The following is a 27571-nucleotide window of genomic DNA, read 5'->3' as shown; positions in this document are numbered from 1 at the left end:
TTATAACCAATATACACTATACACCTACTAAATATACCTACACATACCCACCACAGGAGGCTGCTGAGAAGAGCATGGCAAATGGAATGACGTCAAACACCTGGAAACCATGCGTTTGATACCATTCCACCTATTCCGCTTCAGTCATTAACACAAGCTCCTTCTCCCTAATTAAGGTGCCACCAACCTCCTGTGATACCCACACGCTAACAAACACCTCCTGTACACAGAATGTTTAGTCAGGTTTGTCTGATGACTTTTGACTTATCATAGCTAACTTGTTTTTACCAACAACATCATATTTATGTCCACCATGATGGGTTTAACAACAATGAAGTCATTCTGTAACTACAGTATAGGACTCAAACATAGTGGGGATGGTTAAACACTCCATGTTGAAAGTGTGTTTATTATCTGTGTGTATGTCTGTGTAATCTGTATCACCTGTCTCTTCCAGGAGGAGGGTCCAGAGGTGCTGCTGGTGAAGGAGGAGGAGTGTGAGGAGGGTCTGGGGAACCCTGAGGGGACCATGGTCATGGAGGACAACCAGACTACACCACCTCCTGAACCAGCTGAGCAAAACAGGACCACACACAGTCTCACTGAGGTGACCACACTGTCTGTATGGTGTTAGATCAGTGGCAAAGCCACTCAGAGTGCTGATCTAGGATCAGTTTAGCCTTTTAGAGCATAATGAATAAGATGTATATAGAAGGATCCTAGATCAGCAATCCTACTCTGAAACTCTATGTGGATACGGGCCCAGGTTTTAATAATTTTGTCTTAAGTGTGGGACCATGCCTTTGAACTGTCAAACTATTAAACAGTTTGTGGTGGAAATTCTACACATAGGGTACTCATAGTCAATCTTAAATGAATCATTGTTTATTACCAGCATGCTGAAGAGGTCACAGTCAAACTTAGATGCATAAGGTATCGGTCTGAAGTGAGCCCTACCGGGGCAGTCCCGTAAACTCTCTTATATATTTACACAGGCAAGTTATATTTGCATGATTTAGCTCATTCATCATTCATAATTAATTAATCATTAACGTTTGGTTCATGCTTGTGACAGACCAATACCTCACGAGGCATCTTCTCTACAAGCTGAGACATTGAAACTGAGATATCACATTTTATGTGTTACATACACATAGTTAGCAGATGTTAATGCGAGTGTAGCGAAATGCTTGTGCTTCTAGTTCCGACCATGCAGTAATATCTAACAAGTAATCTAACCTAACAATTTCACAACAACTACCTTATACACAAGTGTAAAGGAATGAATAAGAATATGTACATATAAATATATGGATGAGCGATGGCCGAACGGCATAGGCAAGATGCAGTAAATGGTATAGAGTACAGTATATACATATGAGATGAGTAATGTAGGGTATGTAAACATTATATAAAGTGGCATTGTTTAAAGTGGCTAGTGATACATTTATTACATCAATTTTTCATTATTATAGTGGCTAGAGTTGAGTCACTATGTTGGCAGCAGCCACTCAATGTTAGTCATGGCTGTTTAACAATCTGATGTCCTTGAGATAGAAGCTGTTTTTCAGTCTCTCGGTCCCCGCTTTGATGCACCTGTACTGACCTCGCCTTCTGGATGATAGCGGGGTGAACAGGCAGTGGCTCGGGTAGTTGTTGTCCTTGATGATCTTTTTGGCCTTCATGTGACATCGGGTGGTGTAGGTGTCCTGGAGGGCAGGTAGTTTGCCCCCGGTGATGCGTTATGCAGACCTCACTACCCTCTGGAGAGCCTTACGGTTGTGGGCGGAGCAGTTGCCGTACCAGGTGGTGATACAGCCTGACAGGATGCTCTCGATTGTGCATCTGAAAAAGTTTGTGAGTGTTTTTGATGACAAGCCAAATTTCTTCAGCCTCCTGAGGTTGAAGAGGCACTGCGGCGCCTTCTTCACCATGCTGTCTGTGTGGGTGGACCATTTCAGTTTGTCTGTGATGTGTACGACGAGGAACTTAAAACTCTCCACCCTCTCCACTACTGTCCCGTCGATGTGGATGGGGGGGTGCACCCTCTGCTGTTTCCCGAAGTCCACGATCATCTCCTTGTTTTGTTGACATTGAGTGAGAGATTATTTTCCTGACACCACCACACTCCGAGGGCCCTCACTTCCTCCCTGTAGGCCGTCTCGTTGGTGTTGGTAATCAAGCCTACCACTGTAGTGTCGTCTGCAAACTTGATGATTGAGTTGGAGGCGTGCATGGCCACGCAGTCATGGGTGAACAGGGAGTACAGGAGATGGCTGAAAACGCACCCTTGTGGGGCCCCAGTGTTGAGGATCAGCGGGGTGGAGATGTTGTTACCTACCCTCACCACCTGGGGGCGGCCTGTCAGGAATTCCAGGACCCAGTTGCACAGGGTGGGGTCGAGACCCAGGGTCTCGAGCTTAATGACGAGTTTGGAGGGTACTATGGTGTTAAATGCTGAGCTGTAGTCGATGAACAGCATTCTTACATAGGTGTTCCTCTTGTCCAGATGGGATAGGGCAGTGTGATTGCGTCATCTGTGGACCTATTGGGGCGGTAAGCAAATTGGAGTGGGTCTAGGGTGTCGGGTAGGGTGGAGGTGATATGGTCCTTGACTAGTCTCTCAAAGCACTTCATGATGACGGAAGTGAGTGCTACGGGGCGATAGTCATTTAGCTCAGTTACCTTCGCTTTCTTTGGGAACAGGAACAATGGTGGCCCTCTTGAAGCAGTTGGGAACAGCAGACTGGGATAAGGATTGATTTAATATGTCCGTAAACACACCAGCCAGCTGGTCTGCGCATGCTCTGAGGGTGCGGCTGGGGATGCTGTCTGTGCCGGCAGCCTTGCGAGGGTTAACACGTTTAAATGTTTTACTCACGTTAGCTGCGGTGAAGGAGAGCCCGCAGGTTTTGGTAGCGGGCCATGTCAGTGGCACTGTATTGTCCTCAAAGCGAGCAAATAAGTTATTTAGTTTGTCTGGGAGCAAGACATCGTGATCCGCGACAGAGCTGGTTTTCCTTTTGTAGTCCGTGATTGACTGTAGACCCTGCCACATACCTCTTGTGTCTGAGCCGTTGAATTGCGACTCTACTTTGTCTCTATACTGACACTTAGCTTGTTTGATTGCCTTGCGGAGGGAATAACTACACTGTTTGTATTCGGTCATGTTTCCGGTCACCTTGCCCTTTCGTTCTCAAACAAAGTTCTGGGCATACTGCCAAATTGCAGATACTGATAGTGAGGATTGGTTCAATCAGTCACTTGCATGAACACAGAAATTGGTTAAAGCACAAATATACAATTTTCCATCACAAGTGTCAAGTAATCAAATCAACTAACATATTTGCATAGTACTCAGAAGATGCTCCATAGCAGGTTGCTCATATCAGATTTCTTGATCCAACATCCTCTCACTCTGTATCTCTTACAGTCAGTAGACATGGAGGATGGGAAGCCTGATCTGCTGCTGGTCAAAGAGGAGACAATAGAAGATGAACCAGAGGGCATTGATCTGCTGAGTGGACTAAAGATGGGAGAGCAAGGTAAGGGAGAAATACATATAGCCTAAATAGATCTTCAGTGGGAATAGTGAGGCACCTGGCTATTTGTTTTCTTTCTTCATTCATAAATGCAACTTATGTTTACATACAAAACCACACATTATAATGAATGAACTTGACCAGGTAAAAAAACTCCATATGTAGTTCTCTGCCATGTTTCTAAAGTCTATTTTGTAACCTCTTCCTGCAGTTGGTTGGCTGGAGGATTACAGAGGAGACTGGGAGACCATCTTGGATTCCCAGACCGGTGCAGTCAAGCGCCCAGGGGACAATATCACTAAGCAGGCCAGGACCAGAGGCAACATAGCGGAGGTCAGTGGATGGGACAGCGTCCTCAACTCTGGGCTGGGGAACAACACTGTTAACCACAACCAGAAACAGACAGTGGAACACAAAACAACAACCGATCTTAGACTCCATGACAACAGACTGGCTGTGACCAGGGCGAGGCATAGATGTGGTGTGCAGGGACAGGGAGGTGTCTGTATGCGGAGGGAGAGAACAGTCACAGACTTGTTTAGCGATGCTCCATCCTGCTCCTATAGTTGTGATTCAGAGAGACTGATGGGGCCTCAGGTTAACCCCCTAACAGGTGCTGCCTTCAGCCTGCCTTCTATAGGAACTACCAACTGGAACATGGACCCTGCGACAACACAGACACTCCCTGGCCTTCATCCTCCTCACACTCTCCTAATGTTAAACCAGACCTCAGACAATGCCAGTGCATCAACACTAAATGGCTACACAAACCCATTGACAAATGACAGTAGTAGTAATGCTATCAGTAGATCTGGTGGCAAAGAGAAGCGCTTCCCGTGTTCATTCTGTGGGAAAACCTTCAGTTTCCCCAAACAGGTGGAGATCCACCAGAGGATGCACACGGGGGAGAAACCATTCGGCTGCCACCTGTGTGAGAAGAGGTTCTCCCATCAGCACCACCTGAAGAGGCACCAGAGGGTCCACACAGGGGAGAAACCTTTCAGCTGTCCCCAGTGTGAGAAGAGGTTCTCCCACCAGCACCAGCTGAAGATGCACCTGAAGGTCCACACGGGAGAAAGGCCATTCGCCTGTACGCACTGCGGGAAGAGTTTCTCAGAGAGGAGCTACCTCAGGATACACCAGCAGAAAATGCACGCGGCCCATGTATAGAGTAGAGGGACATGTAATGTAGTACTAGCTAGTTTGTTTGTAGTTAATTCCGTTTGTTTTTAATGAAGTAGGGAACCGGATGAAGTCAACTGAAGAAAGAATGAGTATGATGAGGCAGAGTAGATTATATGGTGATGGTTGGTGTTTGTAAAAATGCTTCACTGATGAAGAGTGACACATTTTCTCCCTTTAGGTTGATAGTGAGATAATGATGGTGCCTTAATTCATGTTTACGTCACATGAAGTAGTGAAGCTGTGTGTTATGTAATGTTGAACCTTTTCCAATGTATTCTAAAATTCTTTTTTTTAAAGCAAGGGTACCAGATTTACAGAAAAGGTCAAGTGTTACCATAGTGAGAAGTTATTATATATGTCACATATCGTTTTGTGCAATAAAAGTACTGTACTTCAAGTTATCTTAGTGTATGACCATTTTGTGAAATGAAATACAAAATTTACTCTGTGCTGACTGACTTGGTTATTTTTGTATCATTGCAGGGACTGAGTTATCCTTATCTCAGTCGAACCAAAATATTATGCTTAATTCTTGAATCAACACATATGGAATCGTTTTATAATAAACTCCAATGGCTCCATATTGTTAGGTACCTCAATCACAGTGTTAGAGATGCTTGACACTGGTTAACATTTTATAATGTCATGTTTCTGTGTGTACAGCAGTTTCTTATATAAACTTTTATATGCTCTTCTGTACAATTTGTGTTTACAGTCTGCAGTCCATGAGGACCTGCTGATTTCAGGTGTTGCTGGCGGGAGAGACTGGACCTCTGAGGTGGCTGGGCACAAACCCTGGCCCCGGATCAGAACCCTGGATCAGGAGCCATCACTCTTCCTTCCCGAGTTGGAACCAGGACCAAACCGTGAGGGACAGAGACTCCACACAGAACACAACCAGTGGACAGGTGGACTGAACAACCTCAGTCCTGGTGGTCATCAGAGAGACAGAGGCTCCAGTCAGGGATCCAGTCTGCAGCACAGACCCTTCTCTTCACAGTCTCAGTGCAGTGATGAAGCAAGGCCTGGCGCTGATAGAGAGAGACCCTCCTGTTCCTATGATACAAACATCACAGTATCCATGATGAACAGAGCAGGTCACCCTGGGCTTAAGACTTCACAGAGCGTGGTGGGAGACCCCCCTGGTAGTAGTCTAACAGGAAGTCTGTCTTCTCCTTCAGGGTCTTGTCTAATGCCGAATGACTGGGTTCATAGGACGTCTGGGTCTAGCCTTCCTCAGTTACACCCAACAAATACAGACAGGGTCAGGATGGGCGTTCACCACAAGAGGTACCTAGCCTATAACACAGCACACAATCCCAACAACACCCAAACAATGGCTAAAGGTCAGGGAGGGAGCTCAAATACTAACCCCCTGAGTGTGGTGGCTCCTGCTTCTACCTCCTCGGGGTCACAACGTGGGAAGCGATGCATTAGGACAGACGCCGACAAGCCATATGCCTGCCCCACATGTGGGAAGCGCTTCTCTGAGGCGAACTATGTGAAGCAACACCAGACTGTTCACACCAAGGAGAGGCCCTTCAAGTGTAAGCTGTGTTACAAGAGCTTCTCCTTCCTGAGTAACCTTATCAGGCATAGGGGTGTCCACAATGGGGAGGAACCCTTCAGCTGTACCCAGTGTCACATGCAATTCGCCCATGCTGGCAACCTGAAGAGGCACCAGAGGGTCCACACAGGGGAGAAATCCTCCAGCTGACCCCATTGTGAGAAGAGATTCTCCAGCCAGCAACAGCTGAAGATGCACCTGACGGTCCACATGGGAGAGAGGCCTTTCGCCTGTACGCACTGCAGGAAGAGGCTCTCAGAAAGGAGCTACCTCAGGATACACCAATAGAAAACCATTCCACTCTATAACATAGAAAGTAGCCATAGCACTCAAACATGAATTATCATTTTTGTCAGCAGATGCATTTGGAATAACGAGAGTAACCATGTTGAATATTCCTGCCGCGAATATTGTATCCAGACATTGTGTGATATATAAGCTTAAAAAGTCTGTTCATATTGTGTTTGTACTGTGTAGGCTATATGATGTTCACAAATGCCATTCAACTACTTAATTTCTGTCCCAAGACACTTTTAATGATAAAATTAATGTTGTTTATCATACAGATTTGTAGCTGAGACAGGTGTATTTAACACTTGTTTATGTTTAATAAACACGAAATGTGACTTTTCATTTTAAGACTTTCATTGACTAGTATATCACATCTGATCTCATCACACCAGTGGAGGCTCCTCAGAGGAGGAAGGAGAGAAACATCCTCAGTGAATTTCATAGTAATAAAAATAGTGAAACATTTTAAAAAGTTCACCTTTTTAGATAACACTATACTAAATATATTCAAATATATCCACCAAATCATTGATTAAAATACATTGTTTTGCAATGAAGGTCTACAGTAGCCTCCACAGCACTCTGTAGGGTAGCACTATGGTGTAGCCGGAGGACAGCTAGTTTCCGCCCTCTGGGTACTTGACTTCAATACAAAACCTAGGAGGCTCATGGTTCTCACCTCCTTCCATAGACTTACACAGTAATTATGACAACTTACGGAGGACGTCCTCCAACCTATTAGAGCTCTTGCAGCATGAACTGACATGTTTCCACCCAATCAAAGGATCAGAAAATTAATCTAGTACTGAAAGCATATGCTACAGCTAGCTAGCACGGCAGTGCATAAAATGTGGTGAGTAGTTTACTCAAAGAGCGAGAAAGACAATAGTTTAACCGTTTTAAACAAATTAGTTTCTTCAAAAATGAAAGAGAAGGAAGAGAGAGTAATTTCTTTCAGTTTCACTTACAGTTGAAGTTGGAAGTTTACATACATTTGAACTCAGTTTTTCACAATCCCTGACATTTTATCCTAGTGAAAATTCCCTGTCTTAAGTCAGTTAGGATCACCACTTTATTTGAAGAATGTGAAATGTCAGAATAACAGTAGAGAGAATGATTTATTTCAGCTTTTATTTCTTTCATCACATTCCCAGTGGGTGAGAAGTTTACATACACTCAATTTAGTATTTGGTAGCATTGCCTTTAAATTGTTTAACTTGGGTCAAACGTTTCGGGTAGCCTTCCACAAGCTTCCCAAAATAAGTTGGGTGAATTTTGGCCCATTCTTCTTGACAGAGCTGGTGTACCTGAGTCAGGTTTGTAGGCCTCCTTGCTCGCACACCCTTTTTCAGTTCTGCCCACAAACTTTCTATAGGATTGAGGTCAGGGCTTTGTGATGGCTACTCCAATACCTTGACTTTGTTGTCCTTAAGCCGTTTTGCCACAGCTTTGGAAGTATGCTTGGGGTCATTGTCCATTTGGAAGACCCATTTGCGACCAGGCTTTAACTTCCTGACTGATGTCTTGAGATGATGCTTCAGTATATCCATATAATTTTCCTTTCTCATGATGCCATCTATTTTGTGAAGTGCACCAGTGTCTCCTGTAGCAAAGCACCCCCACAACATGATGCTGCCACCCCCGTGCTTCATGGTTGGGATGGTGTTCTTAAGGTTGCAAGCCTCTAACCTTTTTCCTCCAATCATAACGATGGTCATTATGGCCAAACAGTTCTATTTTTGTTTCATCAGACCAGAGGACATTTCTCCAAAAAGTACGATCTTTGTCCCCATGTGCAGTTGCAAACCGTAGTCTGGCTTTTTTATAGCGCTTTTGGAGCAGTGGCTTCTTCCTTGCTGAGCGGCCTTTCAGGTTATGTCGATATAGGACTTGTTTTACTGTGGATATAGATACTTTTGTACCTGTTACCTCCAGCATCTTCACAAGGTCCTTGCTGTTGTTCTGTGATTGATTTGTACTTTTCGCACCAAAGTACGTTCATCTCTAGGAGACAGGACGCGTCTCCTTCCTGAGCGGTATGACGGCTGCGTGGTCCCATGGTGTTTATACTTGCGTACTATTGTTTGTACATATGAACGTGGTACCTTCAGGCGTTTGGAAATTGCTCCCAAGGATGAACCAGACTTGTGGAGGTCTTGGCTGATTTCTTTTGATTTTCCCATGATGTCAAGCAAAGAGGCACTGAGTTTGAAGGTAGGCCTTGAAATACATCCACAGGTACACCTCCAATTGACTGATCAGAAGCTTCTAAAGCCATGACATCATTTTCTGAAATTTTCCAAGCTGTTTAAAAGCAGTCAACTTAGTGTATGTAAACTTCTCACCCATTGGAATTGTGATACAGTGAATTATAAGTGAAATAATCTGCCTGTAAACAATTAGTTTGTTAACAAGAAATTTGTGGAGTGGTTGAAATACAAGTTTTAATGACTCCAACCTAAGTGTATTTAAACTTCTGACTTCAACTGTAGTTAGCAAATGCAGCTAGCTAGTTTAGCTCACTCAAGCCCTGCTCAAATAGAGGGATGCTATGTTAGCTAGCTGGCTATGTCCAACACACCACTGGTACTTCCAAATAAAGGTAAGCTTTTGGTTTTACAAATGTATTGCTGCAAGATTAGCGAGTTTACTAACACGTTAGTTCTATTAGCTATGCTGACTATGATGTTACTTTAGCTAATATGGTGTGTAGCGGTTTTGATATGGTTTGGCTTGGAAAGTTTTTTTTCGCCTGTTCAAATACAGCTGATGTGTTGTGCATTAAAGTACACAAATGAAGGGAAAAGGTGAGGGGAGGAGAGCACATAGATGTGAGAAGGAATTACAACAGGGCCACTATGAAAGTGAACTGTGTTTACGCATGATAAGGGGTGTATTTACTTCACCAATTCTGTTGAAAAACGTTTCTTAAACGGAAGCAAACGGAACGAAACAGGGATAAACTTACCTGAATTTGTCCAATGGAAACTCTCGTTTGCAACTGTTGGACGAATGATTACACATTAGATCAGCTAGATGCAGGCAAGAGTGTGCAAGGCAGTATTGAATGTGTCACTGTCTGTCACCTAAAAAATTTCTGTCGACCTGTGTGCTACTTTGTAAACTTTCATTCATAGGCTAAGTTGTAGCAACCTCATTATGGGTACAGTGGGGGAAAAAAGTATTTGATCCCCCTGCTGATTTTGTACGTTTGCCCACTTACAAAGAAATTATCAGTTTATAATTTTAATGGTAGGTTTATTTGAACAGTGAGAGACAGAATATCAACAAAAAAATCCAGAAAAACGCATGTCAAAAATGTTATAAAATGATTTGCATTTTAATGAGGGAAATAAGTATTTGACCCCTCTGCAAAACATGACTTAGTACTTGGTGGCAATCACAGAGGTCAGACGTTTCTTGTAGTTGGCCACCAGGTTTGCACACATCTCAGGAGGGATTTTGTCCCACTCCTCTTTGCAGATCATCTCCAAGTCATTAAGGTTTCGAGGTTGACGTTTGGCAACTCGAACCTTCAGCTCCCTCCACAGATTTTCTATGGGATTAAGGTCTGGAGATTGGCTAGGCTACTCCAGGACCTTAATGTGCTTCTTCTTGAGCCACTCCTTTGTTGCCTTGGCCATGTGTTTTGGGTCATTGTCATGCTGGAATACCCATCCACGACCCATTTTCAATGCCCTGGCTGAGGGAGGTTCTCACCCAAGATTTGACAGTACATGGCCCCGTCAAATGATGCGGTGAAGTTGTCCTGTCCCCTTAGCAGAAAAACACCCCCAAAGCATAATGTTTCCACCTCCATGTTTGATGGTGGAGATGGTGTTCTTGGGGTCATAGGCAGCATTCCTCCTCCTCCAAACATGGCGAGTTGAGTTGATGCCAAAGAGCTACATTTTGGTCTCCTCTGACCACAACACTTTCACCAGTTGTCCTCTGAATCATTCAGATGGTCATTGGCAAACTTCAGACGGGCATGTATATGTATTCTTGAGCAGGGGGACCTTGTGGGTGCTGCAGGATTTCAGTCCTTCACGGCGTAGTGTGTTACCAATTGTTTTCTTGGTGACTATGGTCCCAGCTGCCTTGAGATCATTGACAAGATCCTCCTGTGTAGTTCTGGGCTGATTCCTCACCGTTCTCATGATCATTGCAACCCCCGAGGTGAGATCTTGCATGGAGCCCCAGGCCGAGGGATATTGACAGTTCTTTTGTGTTTCTTCCATTTGCGAATAATCGCACCAACTGTTGTCACCTTCTCACCAAGCTGCTTGGCGATGGTCTTGTAGCCCATTCCAGCCTTGTGTAGGTCTACAATCTTGTCCCTGACGTCCTTGGAGAGCTCTTTGGTCTTGGCCATGGTGGAGAGTTTGGAATCTGATTGATTGATTGCTTCTGTGGACAGGTGTCTTTTTTACTGCTGCGGTTAGGAGCACTCCCTTTAAGAGTGTGCTCCTAATCTCAGCTCGTTACCTGTATAAAAGACACCTGGGAGCCAGAAATCTTTCTGATTGAGAGGGGGTCAAATACTTATTTCCCTCATTAAAATGCAAATCAATTTATAACATTTTTGACATGCGTTTTTTTCGATATTTTTGTTGTTATTCTGTCTCTCACTGTTCAAATAAACCTACCATTAAAATTATAGACTGATCCTTTCTTTATCAGTGGGCAAACGTACAAAATCAGCAGGAGATCAAATACTTTCCCCCCCACTGTATAGGGAAAATGTGAGTATCATGTAATAGCCTAAATCTATCAATGTTGCATTGAACTGGGTGAATGGAATTTGAATGACAGTCATCCAATATGCTGTAATAGAAATAAGGCCATGCTCATGAAAAACAAAAACGTCCTCCCTCATCATATACGGCACCGACCGCCACTGCTATGACATTAGCTAATTTGGTGACAACTAGTGGTGCGTGGGTCACCTGCACCCGCTAATAACAAATCTGCAACTGCCTGACAGTGCATTTAGAAAGTATTCAGACCCGTTCACTTTTTCCACATTTTGTTACAGCATTATTTTTCCTCATCAATCTACACACCATACCCCATAACGACAAAGCGAAAACAGGTTTTTAGAATGTTTTGCTAATTAAAAAAATATAAAAACTGAAATACCTTATTTACATAACTATTCAGACCCTTTGCTATGAGACTCGAAATTGAGCTCAGGTGCATCCTGTTTCCATTGATGATCCTTGAGATGTTTCTACAACTTGACTGGAGTCCACCTGTGGTAAATTCAAGTGATTGGACATGATTTGGAAAGGCACACACCTGCCTATATAAGGTCCCACAGTTGACAGTGCATGTCAGAGCAAAAACCAAGCAATGAGGTCGAAGGAATTGTCCATAGAGCTCTGAGACAGGATTGTGTTGAGGCACAGATATGGGGGAGCGTACCAAACAATGTTTGCAGCATTGAAGATTTCCAAGATCACAGTGGCCTCTATCATTCTTAAATGGAAGAAGTTTGGAACCACCGAGACCCTTCCTAAAGCTGGCCGCCCAGCCAAACTGAGCAAAAAAGGCCTTGGTCATGGAGGTGACCAAGAACCCGATGGTCACTCTGACAGAGCTCCAGAGTTTGTCTGTGGAGATGGGAGAATCGTCCAGAAGGACAACCATGTCTGCAGCACTCCACCAATCAGGCCTGAATGATAGAGTGGCCAGACAGAAGCCACTCCTCAGTAAAAAGCACATGACAGCCCGCTTGGAGTTTGCCAAAAGGAGCCTAAAGGACGCTCAGACCATGAGAAACAAGATTATCTGGTCTGATGAAACCAAGATTGAAGTCTTTTGGCCTAAATGCCAAGTGTCACATCTGGAGGAAACCTGGCATCATCCCTACGGTGAAGCATGGTGGTGGCAGCATCATACTGTGGGAATGTTTTTCAGCGGCAGGGACTGGGAGACTAGTCAGGATCGAGGGAAAGATGAAAAGAGCAAAGAACATAGAGATCTTTGATGAAAACCTGTTCCAGAGCGCTCAGGACCTCCGACTGGGGCGAAGGTTCACCTTCCAACAGGACAACGACCCTAAGCACACAGTTAAGACGCAAGAGGGCCTTCGGGAAAAGTCTTTGAATATCCTTGAGTGGCCCAGCCAGAGCCTGGACTTAAACCTGATCAAACATCTCTGGAGAGACCTGAAAATAGCTGTGCAGCAATGCTCCCCATCCAACCTGACAGAGCTTGAGAGGATCCGCAGAGAGGAATGGGAGAAACTCCCCAAATACAGGTGTGCCAAGCTTGTAAGGTCAGAGACTAGAGGCTGCAATCGCTGCCAAAGGTGCTTCAACAAAGTACTGAGTAAATGGTCTGAATACTTATTGGCTGTGATATTTCAGTATTTTTTTTTACATTTGCAAAAAAATCTAAAATCTGTTTTTGCTTTGTCATTATAGGATATTGTGTGTAGATTGATGAGGGGGAAAATAATTTAAACAATGTTAAAATAAGGTTGTAATGTACCAAAATGTGGAAACAGTGAATGGGTCTGAATACTTTACGAATGCACTGTATGTGATAAAGTGAAAACCTGAGTCCCACTCCCAACCTGTAATGCCCTGGCCATAGAGAGGGGTTTTTGTTCTTTATTTTGGGCCAGGGTGTTACATTGGGTGGGCGTTCTGTTATTTTTTCTAGGTTGGTTTGTTTCGTTGATTTTGGCCGTGTGGCTTCCAATCAGGCACAGCTGTGGTTTGTTGTTGCTGATTGGGAGTCACACATAAGTAGCCTGTTTTTCCTTTGAGTTTTTGTGGGTGATTGTTTCTGTTTGGTGCTTTCTGTTTCGTTGTTAGTACCTGACAGAACTGTCGGCTGTCATTTTGTTTATTTTGTCAAGTGTTCTCTTTTTGTATTAAAATTCATTCAAGATGAACACATCCTCCGCTGCACCTTGGTCTTTCTCTAACGACGGCCGTTACACTACCTTAACCCGCAAATATAGAAAATGCGCTATAGGCTACAAAACTATTTTTTGTTGCCTGATATAGATATGTTTCTACTTATAATTTCCGACATTTTGGCAGGCTATTTGTTAATCAACTTGTTTATAATTAGATACCTTGTAGCTTCTCGTTTGTCATTATGTTGCCCAAGAAAACTAAATGAACCTTTACGCAATAGAATAATGTAATAGATCGATAGAATGAATGCTTCGATCTAGTTGACATCGGTCAAGTTCTCTTTGTCATTTTCGCGGAGTCAAGACTAAACGTTAGGCCTAACGGGAAAGATTTCCTTGCAAAATCTCCAAATGACATCAGTTTAAAAGGTTGTTAGGAAAAAGAAACCTGTCAAAACAGCCCAACGTGTTTCTGATAAGATTTCAGTTCGGCTTCGATGCATATTTGATGTGGTTAAATACTATTAGCTTTTATGATGAAGACAGCACCTCTACAGATGGTATAGAGCATTGCATTCTCTCAACATGCAGAAAGAACGAAATCAGATTTCTCCACTCCTGTTCCCAAGTCCAAATATTGCCTACATTTGGTGTATCATTTTAGTGCAATAAATGATTAATTCTTCAGGAGTTATTATTAAGGCTATAGTCCTATTCTCACGGGACTTGTATAACTAGAGAACCTTGGGTATGTATTTATTACCCCAGAATGTCTGTTATTCCGGTAGGACGATTCGGACGGGATTCGTTTTTTTTGCCCCCTGTGATGCTTTCTTTTTTTCTATAAATTGACAGTTATGACGGAAGCCTATAGGTTTTTTTCTAGGCGTGAAGATGTTTCAACAAGTGCAGGCGATAACACGCTGCACTGATAACTCGAGCTTGGTTCCCAAGTTTCTAAACCATCTTTGGTGTAGTGTCGCAATAATATTTGAATTGAGGAAGTGTGATCATAATCATTCCGACATTTTAGCGATCCGCAGTAGAATACGTCCTAAATGCTCCCCAGCCTTCAGACGTGAGCAAAACAGACAACTTGCACTTGATATGCGTTTTTAGGCTATGGATGAGAAAGTGAGCTGTGTTAAGTTGGCTGGATGTCCTTTGGGTGGTGGACCATTCTTGATACACATGCGGAAACTGTTGAGTGTGAAAAACCCAGCAGCTTTGCAGTTCTTGACACGGTCAAACCGGTGCACCTGGCACCTACTACCATACCCTATTCAAAAGCACTTAAATCTTTTGTCTTGCCCATTCACCCTCTGAATGGCACACATACAATCCATGTCTCAGGCTGTGTTCCTAATGTTTTGTGCACTGTGTATGTATGTATATATGTATGTATGCATGTATGTATATCATTAGGCTGAATGTATTTTTAGATATAGGCCTGTTGTAAATGTGTATCACAGACAATTTTATGCTACATATTCATTTGACAGAGATAATGAACTGCTCATTGATCAGCACAGCAATTGGTAAAACAAAATAATCCAATAACTTGTCTGCAGTACAAATCACATTATTGTGGGAGCACCTCCTCTAAGAGTATGAATTAGGTTGTTTGAGGTTTGAATCCTAAGCAACCTGCATACATATTGTTTGAAGTACAGTACAATAGACCAACGTAGCTACTACCAACATAGCCGTCCCACAACAAAACCATAGTGTTACAAAAAAATAAACGATATGGAATAAACTCCAATGGTTCCATATTCTTAGGTACTTGAATAACAGTGTTAGAGATGGGCTTGACTATCACGTTTTAGGGAAGACTCAGATGCAGACCGTGTCGAAGTAACAAAACTTTATTACTAGAACAGGGGGCAGGCAAAACGACAGGTCAAGGGCAGGCAGAGGTCAGTAATCCAGTGTGGTGGGGCAAGGTAGGCAGACTCAGGGTAGGCAGAATGGTAAAAACCGGGAAAACTAGAAAACAGGAACTATAGAAAAGACAGGAGCAAGGGGGAAAACACTGGTAGGCTTGACGAACAAAACGATCTGGCAACAGACAAACAGAGAACATATAAAAATACACAGGGGATAATGAGGGGAGATGGGAGACACCTGGTGGGGGGTGACAAGCACAAAGGCAGGTGAAACAGATCAGGGTGTGACACTTGACTATGGTTAAGATTTTAGAATATCATGTCATGTTTCTGTGTGTGTAGCAAAGACTTTCTTATATAAACCTTTATGCTTTTCTCTATAAGCTTTGTTTGCAGTCTGCAGCCCATGAAGACCTGCTGATCACAGGCGGCCAGTAGCACCTTAATTGGGGAGGACAGGCTCATCGTAATGGCTGGAATGGAATACATGGAATGGTATTGAACACGTCAAACACATGCCTTCCATGTGTTTGATACCATTCCATTCACTCCATTCCAGCCATTATTATGAGCCGTTCTCCCCTCTGCAGCCTCCTGTGCTGCTGATATCCGGTGTTGCTGGCAGGAGAGTGGACCTCTGAGGTGGCTGGTCTCAAACCCTGGCCGTGGATCAGGACCCTGGATCAGGAGCCATCGCTCTTCCTTCCTTCCCGAGTCGAAAACCAAGACCCTACCGTGAGGGACAGAGACTCCACCACAACCACCACACAGAACACAACCAGTGGACAGGTGGACTGAACAACCTTAGTCCTGGTGGTCGTCAGAGAGACCGAGGCTCCAGTCCGCAGCCCAGACCCTTCTCTTCACAGTCTCAGTGCAGGGCTGAAGCAGGGCCTGGGGCTGATAGAGATAGGAACAGGAGGGTCTATGATACAAACACCACAGTATCCATGAAGAACAGAGCAGGTCACCCTGGGCTTCAGCCTTCATAGAGAGTAGTGGGAGACCCCCCTGGTGGTACTGTGATGGAAATGTTGTGCTTTTCTTATAACTAATTAAACCTGTTGAGGACAGACGTTCCGCTAGCCAATATCCAATGGTAGAGCATGGCGCGAAATACAAAAACGCTATAATTAAAATTTTTCAAACATACGACTATTTTACACCATTCGTTACTCTAACCACATTGTCCGATTTCAAAAAGGCTTTACAGCGAAAGCAAAACATTAGATTATGTTAGGAGAGTACACGGCGAAAAATAATCACACAGCCATTTTCCAAGCAAGCATATATGTCACATAAACCCAAAACACAGCTAAATGAAGCACTAACCTTTGATGATCTTCATCAGATGACACTCCTAGGACATTATGTTATACAATACATGCATGTTTTGTTCAATCAAGTTCATATTTATATCCAAAAACAGCTTTTTACATTAGCATGTGATGTTCAGAACATGCATTCCCACCCAAAACTTCCGGTGAATTTACCAAATTACTCATCATAAACGTTGACAAAATACATAACAATTATTTAAAGAATTATAGATACAGAACTCCTTTATGCAATCGCTATGTCAGATTTTAAAATAGCTTTTCGGCGAAAGCACATTTTGCAATATTCTGAGTACATAGCTCAGCCATCACGGCTAGCTATTTTGACACCCGCCAAGTTCGGGGCTCACTAAACTCAGAATTACTATTAGAAAAATGGTATTACCTTTGCTGATCTTCGTCAGAATGCACTCCCAGGACTGCTACTTCAACAACAAATGTTGTTTTTGTTCCAAATAATCCATAGTTATGTCCAAATACCTCCGTTTTGTTCGTGCGTTCAGGTCACTATCCAAAGGGTAACGCGCGAGCGCATTTCGAGACAAAAAAATTCAAAATGTTCCTTTACCGTACTTAGAAGCATGTCAAACGCTGTTTAAAATCAATTTTTATGGTGTTTTTCTCGTACAATAGCGATAATATTCCAACCGGACAATAGTGTATTCATTCAAAGAGAGAAAACAAAAAACAGCATGGTCGCGGGACCGCACATCTCCAATCTCTTTGTCACTAGGCAGACCACTGACAAACTGTGCTAGTATACTCTGCCCAGAGACAGGAGACGCCTCAATCCACTTTCTGAAGGCTTTAGAGAGCCAATGGAAGCCTTAGAAAGTGCTTCGTAACAGCTCAGATACTGTAGTTTCGATAGAGAACCAAAAGAAGAACTACAAATTTACAGACAGGCCACTTCCTGCTTGGAATCTTCTCAGGTTTTTGCCTGCCATATGAGTTCTGTTATACTCACAGACACCATTCAAACAGTTTTAGAAACTTCAGAGTGTTTTCTATCCAAATCTACTAACAATATGCATATTCTCGTTTCTGGGCAAGAGTAGTAACCAGTTTAAATCGGGTACGTTTTTTTTCATCCGGCCGTGAAAATACTGCCCCCTATCCACAACAGGTTTTAATGTGTTCTATTCATGTGCTGTTCTAATAACCAATTTCTGTGTTCATGCAAATGACTGATTGAACGAATCCTGACTTATCAGTATCTGCAATTTGGCAGTCCGCCCAGACCTTGTTTTGAGAATGAAATATATCTGTTCAGCTTAGAGAGAAGAAGCCTTGTGAGGTATTAGTCTGTCACATGTTATGAACCAGTATTGGTCGGTCACATGAATGAAACAAAACGGTAATGATTAATGAATTATGCTAAATCATGCAAATATAACTTGTGTGTATAGCCGTATATAAGACAACTGCTGGGACTGCCCCAGCAGAGCTTCTGACAGACGTTCACTATGGTGCATTAAGTTTGTTGGAACCTCTCCAGCGCGCTGACAATAAACAATGATTCATTTAAGATTGACTTCGAGTGTCCCTGTGTAAGAATTTCCACAACAATAGTCTTTCGGGAAGTCTGTCTTCTCCTTCAGGGTCTCGTCTAATGCCTGGTAACTGGGTTCATAAAAGCCTGGACCTGGGTCTAACCTTCCTCAGTTACCTCATGGTTACCCCACCAATATAAACAGGGTCAGGATGGGCGTTCACCACAAGAGGTACCTAGCCTATAACACAGCACACAATCCCAACAACACCCAAACAATGGCAAGAGGTCAAGGTGGGAGCTCAAAGACTAACAACTTGAGGGTGGTGGCTGCTTCTGCTACCTCCTCTGGTGTCATTGGGTCACAACATGGGAGCATTAGGATGGATGCAGACAATACATATGCCTGCCCCACGTGTGGGAAGCGCTTCGCTGAGGTGAACTATGTGAAGAAGCACCAGAACATTCACATCAAGGAGAGGCCCTTCAAGTGTAAACTATGTTACAAGAGCTTCTCCTTCCTGAGTAGCCTTATCAGACATAGGAGTGTCCACAATTGGGAGACATCATAGCAGTGTGACTTGAGATTTACACATGGGATATCTGGGAACCATTCTTTAGCTGACATATTATAGTTATCATGTGAAATGTCTTGGGGTAAGAGGGTAATTGACCACATATCCCGCATTAACCCTTAGTTAATAGCCGTTTTAGAGAGACAGTAAACCCAGGCTAGAACAAGTATAGTTGAATATTTACCTTACTGAGGTGATGTAGATGGAATAAAGTCATTCATTATTTTCTAATCTATTCTTGCTAACACACTGTTCTTTTCTAAACAAATCTGCTCTCAAATCTGCTCTCAGAAAGATACTGATCATAGGAGATTTGATGTGTAATGTGATAAGCAGTACCATAATTCCAAGAACAGCGCGCATACCTTTTTCATTTAACCACACCCTTTGCGCTATTATGCCAATGTGAGGGAAATGTTATGTTTATTTATCAAATCAATGCTACAAAGTATCAAATCAATGCTAATTTCTAATAACTAATTAGAAAGATTCATGCAGGTGACTGACTGATCGTGTATGGGGGAACCCTTATTATCACTGTTCCTCAACTTGGCAGAACGCCCAGAATATTGCTATGGGAACAACCGAGGTATCTCAGTTTCAAGATCTCAACTTGGAGAGAGAGAAAGCCTCATGAGGTATTGGTCAGTCACATGTGCGAGCCACCGGTAGTGATTAATTAATTATGCTAAATCATGCAAATATAACTTGTCTGTGTATAGCCGTATATAAGACAACTGCTGGGACCGCCTCAACGGAGCTTCTGATAGACCTGTACGGTGTGCAGAGTTTGTTGTAACCTCTCCAGCTTGCTGATAATAAAGTGATTCATTTAGCATAATAGCATAAGAGCTGCCGCTTTCAAGGAGCGGGACACTAATCTGGACGCTTATAAGAAATCCCGCTATGCCCTCAGACGAACCATCAAACAAGCAAAGCGTCAATACAGAATTAAGATTGAATCCTACTACACCGGCTCTGACGTTCGTCGGATGTGGCAGGGCTTGAAAACTATTACGGACTACAAAGGGAAACCCAGACGCGAGCAGCCTAACAGACGCGAGCAGCCTAACAGACGAGCGAAATGCCTTTTATGCTGGCTTTAAGGCAAGCACCATCTGTTCTGGATGACTGTGTGATAACGCTCTCGGTAGCCGATGTGAGCAAGAGCTTTAAACAGGTCAACATTCACAAAGCCGGGGCCCAGATAGATTACCAGGACGTGTACTCAAAGCATGCACGGACCAACTGGCAAGTGTCTTCACTGACATTTTCAACCTGACATTTTCAACCTCTCCCTGACATCTGCCACCATAGTCCCTGTGCCCAAGGAAGCGAAGGTAACCTGCCTAAATGATTACCACCCCGTAGCACTCATGTCGGTAGCCATGAAGTGCTTTGAAAGGCTGGTCATGGCTCACATCAACAGCATCCTCCCGGATACCCTTGACCCAATTCGCATACCGTCCCAACAGATCTGCAGATGACGCAATCTTAATTGTACTCCACACTGCCCTTTCCCACCTGGACAAAATTAACACCTATGTGAGAATGCTGTTCATTGACTACAGCTCAGCTTTCAACACCATATTGCCCACGAAGTTCATCACTAAGCTAAGGACCCTGGGACTAAACACCTCCCTCTGCAGCTGGATGTTGGACTTCCTGACGGGCCACCTCCAGGTGGTAAGGGTAGGCAACAACACGTCTGCCTCAGGGGAGTGTACGTAGTCCCCTCCTGTACTCCCTGTTCACCCATGACTGCGTGGTCAAACGACTCCAACACCATCATTAAGTTTGCTGACGACACAACAGTGGTAGGCCTGATCACCGACAACGATGAGACAGCCTATAGGGACGAGGTCAGAGAACTGTCAGTGTGGTGCCAGGACAACAACCTCTCCCTCAGTGTGAGCAAGACAAAGGAGCTGATCGTGGACTACAGGAAAAGGCGGGCCGAACAGGCCCCCATTAACATCGACGGCGCTGTAGTGGAGCGGGTCGAGAGTTTCAAGTTCCTTGGTGTCCACATCACCAACAAATTATTATGGTCCAAACACACCAAAACAGTCAGAAGAGTGCACGACAAAACCTTTTACCCCTCAGGAGACTGAAAAGATTTGGCATGGGTCCCCAGATCCTCAAAATGTTCTACAGCTGCACCATCAAGAGCATCCTGACCGATTGCATCACCGCCTGGTATGGCAACTGCTCGGCATCTTACCGTAAGGCGCTACAGAGGGTAGTACGTACGGCCCAGTACATCACTGGGGCCAAGCTCCCTGCCATCCAGGACCTATATAATAGGCGGTGTCAGAGAAAAGCCCATAATATTGTCAGAGACTCCAGTCACCCAAGTCATAGATTGCTTTCTCTGCTACCGCACGGCAAGCGGTACCGGAGCGCCAAGTTTAGGACCAAAAGGCCCCTTAACAGCTTCTACCCCCCAAGCCATAAGACTGCTGAACAATTCATCAAATGGTTACCGGACTATATACATTGACAACCCCCCCCCTCCATCCGTTTTGTTACCAAAGCCTCTTATACCACCCACCACTGCGACTTGTATGCTCTTGTCAGCTGGCCCTCTCTACATATTCGTCGCCAGACCCACTGGCTCCAGGTCATCTATAAGACTATGCTAGGTAAAGCTCCGCCTTATCTCAGCTCACGATAACAACACCCACCTGTAGCACGCGCTCCAGCAGGTATATCTCACTGGTCATCCCCAAAGCCAACATATCCTTTGGCCGCCTTTCCTTCCAGTTCTCTGCTGCCAGTGACTGGAACAAATTGCAAAAAAAATACAAAATAAAATTACAAAAAATAACAAATTCGCTGAAGCTGGAGACTTATATTTCCCTCACCAACTATAAACATCAGCTATCTGAGCAGCTAACCGATCGCTGCAACTGTACATGGTCCATCTGTAAATAGCCCACCCAATCTACCTACCTCATCCCCATATTGTTTTATTTACTTTTCTGCTCTTTTGCACACCAGTATCTCTACTTGCACATCATCATCTGCTCATTTATCACTCCAGTGTTGATCTGCTAAATTGTAATTACCTCGCTACTATGACCTATTTATTGCCTACCTCCTCACACCATTTGCACACAATGTATATAGACTTTATTTTTTCTATTGTGTTATTGACTGTTCGCTTGTTTATTCCATGTGTAACTGTTGTTGTTTGTGTCACACTGCTTTGCTTTATCTTGGCCAGGTCGCAGTTGTAAATGAGAACTTGCTCTCAACTGGCCTACCTGGTTAAATAAAAGTGGAAAAAAATAAAAATGTCTCCCAGTTTAACTCCCCCAGTAGGTGGCGGTAATACACCTTTTTGGTGTAGTCTGCCAATAAAAACTAAAGTAAATGGAATTCCGTCTCTATTGAATAGTTTTATCATCCGGCAAATCTAATAGGAGTGACCTACTATGGAGGCATTAATATTGCTATGGAAAATCGTGAGACTGGGTGTAGTAGTGTGATTTTGCTGGGTTCCAGCCTACATGGGAATGGGCAGGAATGTAATAGTAGACCAGGTAGCCAAAGGGCTTTAAAACTATAAACTATATATAATTGATATTCCCGCTCCACTGGGTAGAGGTGAAGCCGAATGCAGTGGAGGCTGGTGGGAGGAGCTATAAGAGGACAGGCTCATTGTAATGGCTGGAATGGAATAAATGGAATGTAGTTAAACATGTGGTTTCCATATGCTTGATACCATTCAATTCTTTACATTCAAGCCATTACAATGAGCCTGTCATCCTATAGCTCCCCCCACCAGCCTCCATTGGCCAAATGTAAGATTAGAGCTATTATTATACATGTGTGGCAGAACAGGTGGGACAGTGAGCCCAAGGGCTGGAATGTATATGCCCTCTAAAAGGTGGGTGGACCAAGACTCAAAGATCATGTAGGGCTCTTTTTTAAATTTTCTTAGTAGTACAGGATAAGGCAGGAAGGTTTAGATTTTCCTTAATGTTTGTTTATTTATTATTTTAGTTTGTAAACTGTGATGACTACACACTCCAGTACAGTAGGTGGCGGCATGCACCTATAACGGTTGTTTGCGGACCGCCATAACACCATAAACCTTAGTAAACGAAAGTGTTCAGTGACCAAGAGCAATTTAATTATTGTTAGACGTTTAACACCCTGGAACTCAAAATAAGATTAATTTAACCGCACAGTATCACATACTTACTCCCGGTATTATTTACATTTCATTGGAGACGACTTGGTTGATAGATGTGAACTAGGTAACGCTAGCTAGCTGCTAAAGTTAGCTAACAATGGCTAACTGTATGGTTTTTCACACTCAAATGGCCTCCATCATGGAGGTGCTAGCGAATGCAGCCATGGCGGAGATCTGTAAACTCGTAGACGACGACTATGCAGTGTTTCGTTTGGAAATAACTCAAAGCCAGAAAGAAAACAAAGCATTGCGGAGGAAACTACAGCAACTAGAAATTAAGGTGGCACGGGACCGAGCAGACAGGACAACGCGAGAGCGCGTCCTCGCCAGTCATCCCAGTAATGTCAAGATCCTCGACCGATACAGAGGAAAGGCTAAATGTACATTTTGTCGGAGGCTGCACGGGGTGTCTCCTTTCATATAGAGCTCAGTGTTTGTCGCCCCGTTCCCCTCTGCATGTGTTCAGATGTGTTGCCCAGAATTAGGTCTTGGTCTGTTTTTGGATAGTATGCAATAATTCCCCATCTTGCGCATAGACACTATCATATTCTAACCAGATTCTTGATTTATTGCATTTCCAATTATTTACTAAATGAAAACAATGTGATGCATGGAACATAATACATCAATCAATAAGTAGTATACCAAGAAATTATAAGTGTTACCTTACATCCTTGCCAATTCTACACAGTGTCAATAGAATACAATATACCTGACCACCTCTTTTCCCCCAATCACTCTCTCAGGTGAAGGACATCTCACTGGAGGCCACAGGATCTCTGTGAAGCCAGCGGGACACAATACATGGAGAGATGACCAACCAATTACTGTTGATGAGGGGAGTGGAACCTCAACCCAGCATGTTATCATGATAGAGGTTAGTGTAATAGTGTTATATAAAACATGAGTTACTTTGTAAATTAAATGTGGACAGTTTATTTCAGAAAGGCCCCCCTCAGCTATTCACTAGCTTTCATGTACATCCTTATTTATCTGCCATAAGGGAGCTTGTGAGAGTTCCCTACATCATTGTTATTCAATTCAACTCATGTACCTGTAATAACCTCCTCTCTTCTTGTGTCAGTCTGCAGACGTAGAGGACGCAGGTCCTGGGGTCAAGCAGGAAACGTCTGAAGGAGAGGAGGACCCACGGCACAGCAGAAACATCCAGACTGGAGCGGCTGGAGCGCCCCCTGTAGCCACGGAGAACCCCACCACCGCCCAAGAGCAGTCCAGGACCCAATGCAGCATTATGGAGGTCAGTGGAACGCTGAACACCATCCTCAAGTCAGAGACAGACACCAAGACTTTAACGGGGATAAACCGACTGGGCTGTCCACCTGCTCCACGCGCAGAGTATTTACTTTACGGCAACCTGAGCCCAAGGACTGTTCTGTCCCATCGGGACTCAGGTGACACTTTACAGACTGTCAATGATCCATCGTGTTCATACACTACAGGGACAGAGATGATACCTAGTGACATGCCTGTGGTATTAGATACACAGACTAATCCAATGAAAGTGGACTGGATTAAAGAGAAACGGTTCCTCTGCATGTTCTGTAACAAAGGCTTCAGCTGCCTCCAGAAGGTAGAGATCCACCAGAGGGTTCACACAGGGGTGAAACCCTTCAGCTGTACCCAGTGTCACATGAGCTTCGCCCAGGCATGCACCCTGAAAAGGCACCAGAGGGTCCACACAGGGGAGAAACCCTTCAGCTGTACCCAGTGTCACATGTGCTTCGCCCAGGCTGGTGACCTGAAGAGGCACCAGAGGGTCCACACGGGAGAGAGGCCTTTCGCCTGTGCGCACTGCGGGAAGAGGTTCTCAGAGAAGAGCTACCTCAGGTTACACCAGCAGAAAAAACACTCCACTCTATAACAAACACATATCAAAAGACAACGATGAATTTTAGTTGTCATCAGAAAATATCCACAGATGCATTTGGATATTCCTGGGTAGAATATTACATCCAGACATTATGTTAAGGAATACTGTATATACAGTCCCTACAGTGCATTTGGAAAGTATTCAGACCCCTTGACTTTTTCCACATATTGTTACATTACAGCCTTATTCTAAAATTATTTAAATCATTTTTTCCTCTCAATCTACACACAATACCCCAAAAGACAAAGCAAAAAAACATGTTTTTAGACATTTTTGCAAATGTATTAAAAATCAACTGAAATATCACATTTACATAAGTATTCAGACCCTTTACTCAGTACTTCGTTGAACACCTTTGGCAGCAATTACAGCTTCAAGTCTTCTTGGGTATGACGCTACAAGCTTGGCACACCTGTATTTGGGGAGTTTGTCCGATACATCTCTGCAGATCCACTCAAGCGCTATCAGGTTGGATGGGGAGCATTGCTACACATGTATTTTCAGGTCTCTCCAGAGATGTTCGATCGGGTTCAAGTCCAGGCTCTGGCTGGGCCACTCAAGGACATTCAGAGACTTGTCCCGAAGCAACTCCTGCGTTGTCCTGTTGGAAGGTGAACCTTCGCCCCCAGTCTGAGGTCCTGAGCGCTGTGGAGCAGGTTTTCATCAAGGATCTCTCTCTGTACTTTGCTCTTTTCATCTTTCCCTCAAACCTGACTAGACTCCCAGTCCCTTCTGCTGAAAAATAGTGCCAGGTTTTCTCCAGACATGATGCTTGGCATTCAGGACAAAGAGTTCAATCTTGGTTTCATCAGACCAGAGAATCTTGTTTCTAGAGTCCTTTAGGTGCCTTTTGGAAACTCCAAGCAGGCTTTCATGTGCCTTTTACTGAGGAGTGGCTTCTGTCTGGCCACTCTACCATAAAGTCCTGATTAGTGGAGTGCTGCAGAGATGGTTGTCCTTCTGGAAGGTTCTCCCATCTCCACAGAGGAACTCTGGAGCTCTGTCAGAGTGACCATCGGGTTCTTGGTCACCTCCTTGACCAAGGCCCTTCTCCCCTGATTGCTGAGTTTGGCTGGGCGGCCAGCTCTAGGAAGAGTCTTGGTGGTTCCAAACTCCTTCCATTTAATAATTATGGAGGCCACTGTGTTCTTGGGGACCTTCAATGCTGCAGACATTTTTTGGTACCCTTCCCCATATCTGTGCCTCGTAACAATCCTGTCTCGGTGCGCTACGGACAATTCCTTCGACCTCATTGCTTGGTTTTTGTTCTGACATGCACTGTCAACTGTGGGACCTTATATAGACAGGTGTGTCCCTTTCTAAATCATGTCCAATCAATTGACTATACCACAGGTGGACTCCAAGTTGTAGAAACATCAAGGATGATCAATGGAAACAGGATGCAACTGAGCTGAATTTCGAGTCTCATAGCAAAGGGTCTGAATAATTATTTAAATAAGTTTTTTTTTTAGTTTTTTTTTTAAAATAAATTTGCTAAAACGGTTTTTGCTTTGTCATTATGGAGTATTGTGTGTAGATTTAGGATTTATTTATTTAATACGTTTTAGAATAAGGCTGTAACGTAACAGTGTAAAGTCAAGGGGTCTGAATACTTTCCAAATGCACTGTAGCTCCTTTCATATTTCTTTTGATCCTGACCACTGGTGGGAAAAGTACTCAAGTTATACGTGAGTATAAATAAAGATACCTTAATAGAAAATGACTCAAGTGAAAGTGACCCAGTAAAATACTACTTGAGTAAGTCTAAAAGTATTTGGTTTTAAATATACTTAAGTATTGATAATTTCTAATTCCTTAAATTATGCAAACCAGACAGCGCAAGGTTGTTTTTTATTTTATTTATGGAGAGCCAGGGACACACTACAAACAAAGCATTTGTGTTTAGTGCATCTGCCAGATCAGAGGTAGTAGGGATGACCAGGGATGTTCTCTTGATAAGTGTGTGAATTGGACTATTTTCCTGTCAAAATGTACTTTTGGGTGTCAGGGAAAATGTATGGAGTAAAAAGTACATTATTTTCTTTACGAATGTAGTAAAGTAAAAGTTGTCAAAAATAGAAATAGTAAAGTACAGATGTTTCGTGGAGGTTTATCCTGGGGTGACGTTTTGATAACCATGTAAATCTCTCAGACAAGGTGAATTTGATCAATATATTCAGCTCTATTTACTCTGATTCTAAAATGCTAATTAGCATCAAAGTAGACATCATGCAAGACTACAAATCCCTGCAAAGCCATCTCTAGCTGACACCTTTGCTAACTGGTTTGTGTCAATTTAAAACTAGCAGAGACAGTTCACAGAATTGTCCATTTTAAAGAAATGTAGCCAATTTATATTATACAGGCGAATATATTGATAAGTCACCTTGTCCTCGAGATTTACACCATTATCAAAACGTCACGCCAAGGTAAGCCTACACGAAACACAGCCCTTATTTGAAGTGTTTCTTAAATCCCCTATGGGAAAAAACAATTGGGAAAAGTTCCTTGTTTGACCGCTAGGTAGAGTAGATGATATGGTGATGGATGGTGTGATGGTGTCTGTAAAAATGCTTCACTGATGAAGAGTGACATCCTTATGTTGTTTGATGCTGGTGTTTTATAATGAGGAAATTATAGTGCCTTAATTCATGTTTACTTGACATGAAGTGGTGAAGATATGTGTAATGTTAAACCTTTTCCAAAGTATTCAACAATTGATTT

The 27571-nt window shown here is 43.4% G+C and overlaps 2 protein-coding genes across 6 annotated transcripts in view; both read left to right on the top strand.

The window, feature by feature from the left end:
• The window catches only part of LOC115201835 (zinc finger protein 19-like), a 90454-nt gene extending 83527 nt beyond the window's left edge, over positions 1 to 6927 (top strand). For 4 of the 5 annotated variants that reach the window (XM_029765691.1, XM_029765690.1, XM_029765687.1 and 1 more), the window contains 4 exons: positions 458 to 607; positions 3434 to 3545; positions 3754 to 3875; positions 5443 to 6927. In XM_029765691.1, coding sequence (XP_029621551.1) covers positions 458 to 607; positions 3434 to 3545; positions 3754 to 3875; positions 5443 to 6444 — 1386 coding nt within the window. In that variant the 3' untranslated portion in view covers positions 6445 to 6927. Of the gene's footprint in view, positions 1 to 457; positions 608 to 3433; positions 3546 to 3753; positions 5129 to 5442 lie in introns of those variants that run through there. The other variant, XM_029765689.1, reaches the window with a different exon arrangement.
• Positions 6928 to 23806: 16879 nt separating this feature from the next.
• Positions 23807 to 24975, top strand: LOC115201930 (zinc finger protein 189-like). Its single transcript, XM_029765824.1, has 2 exons — positions 23807 to 23833; positions 24041 to 24975. The coding sequence occupies exons 1-2, from the start codon at positions 23825 to 23827 to the stop codon at positions 24836 to 24838; spliced, it is 807 nt and encodes a 268-aa protein (XP_029621684.1). The 5' UTR covers positions 23807 to 23824; the 3' UTR covers positions 24839 to 24975.
• The last annotated feature ends 2596 nt before the right edge of the window (positions 24976 to 27571 follow it).

Source organism: Salmo trutta, chromosome 11, assembly GCF_901001165.1.
Source record: "Salmo trutta chromosome 11, fSalTru1.1, whole genome shotgun sequence".
NCBI lineage: Eukaryota > Metazoa > Chordata > Actinopteri > Salmoniformes > Salmonidae > Salmo > Salmo trutta.
This window is presented reverse-complemented; position numbering and strand designations above follow the sequence as displayed.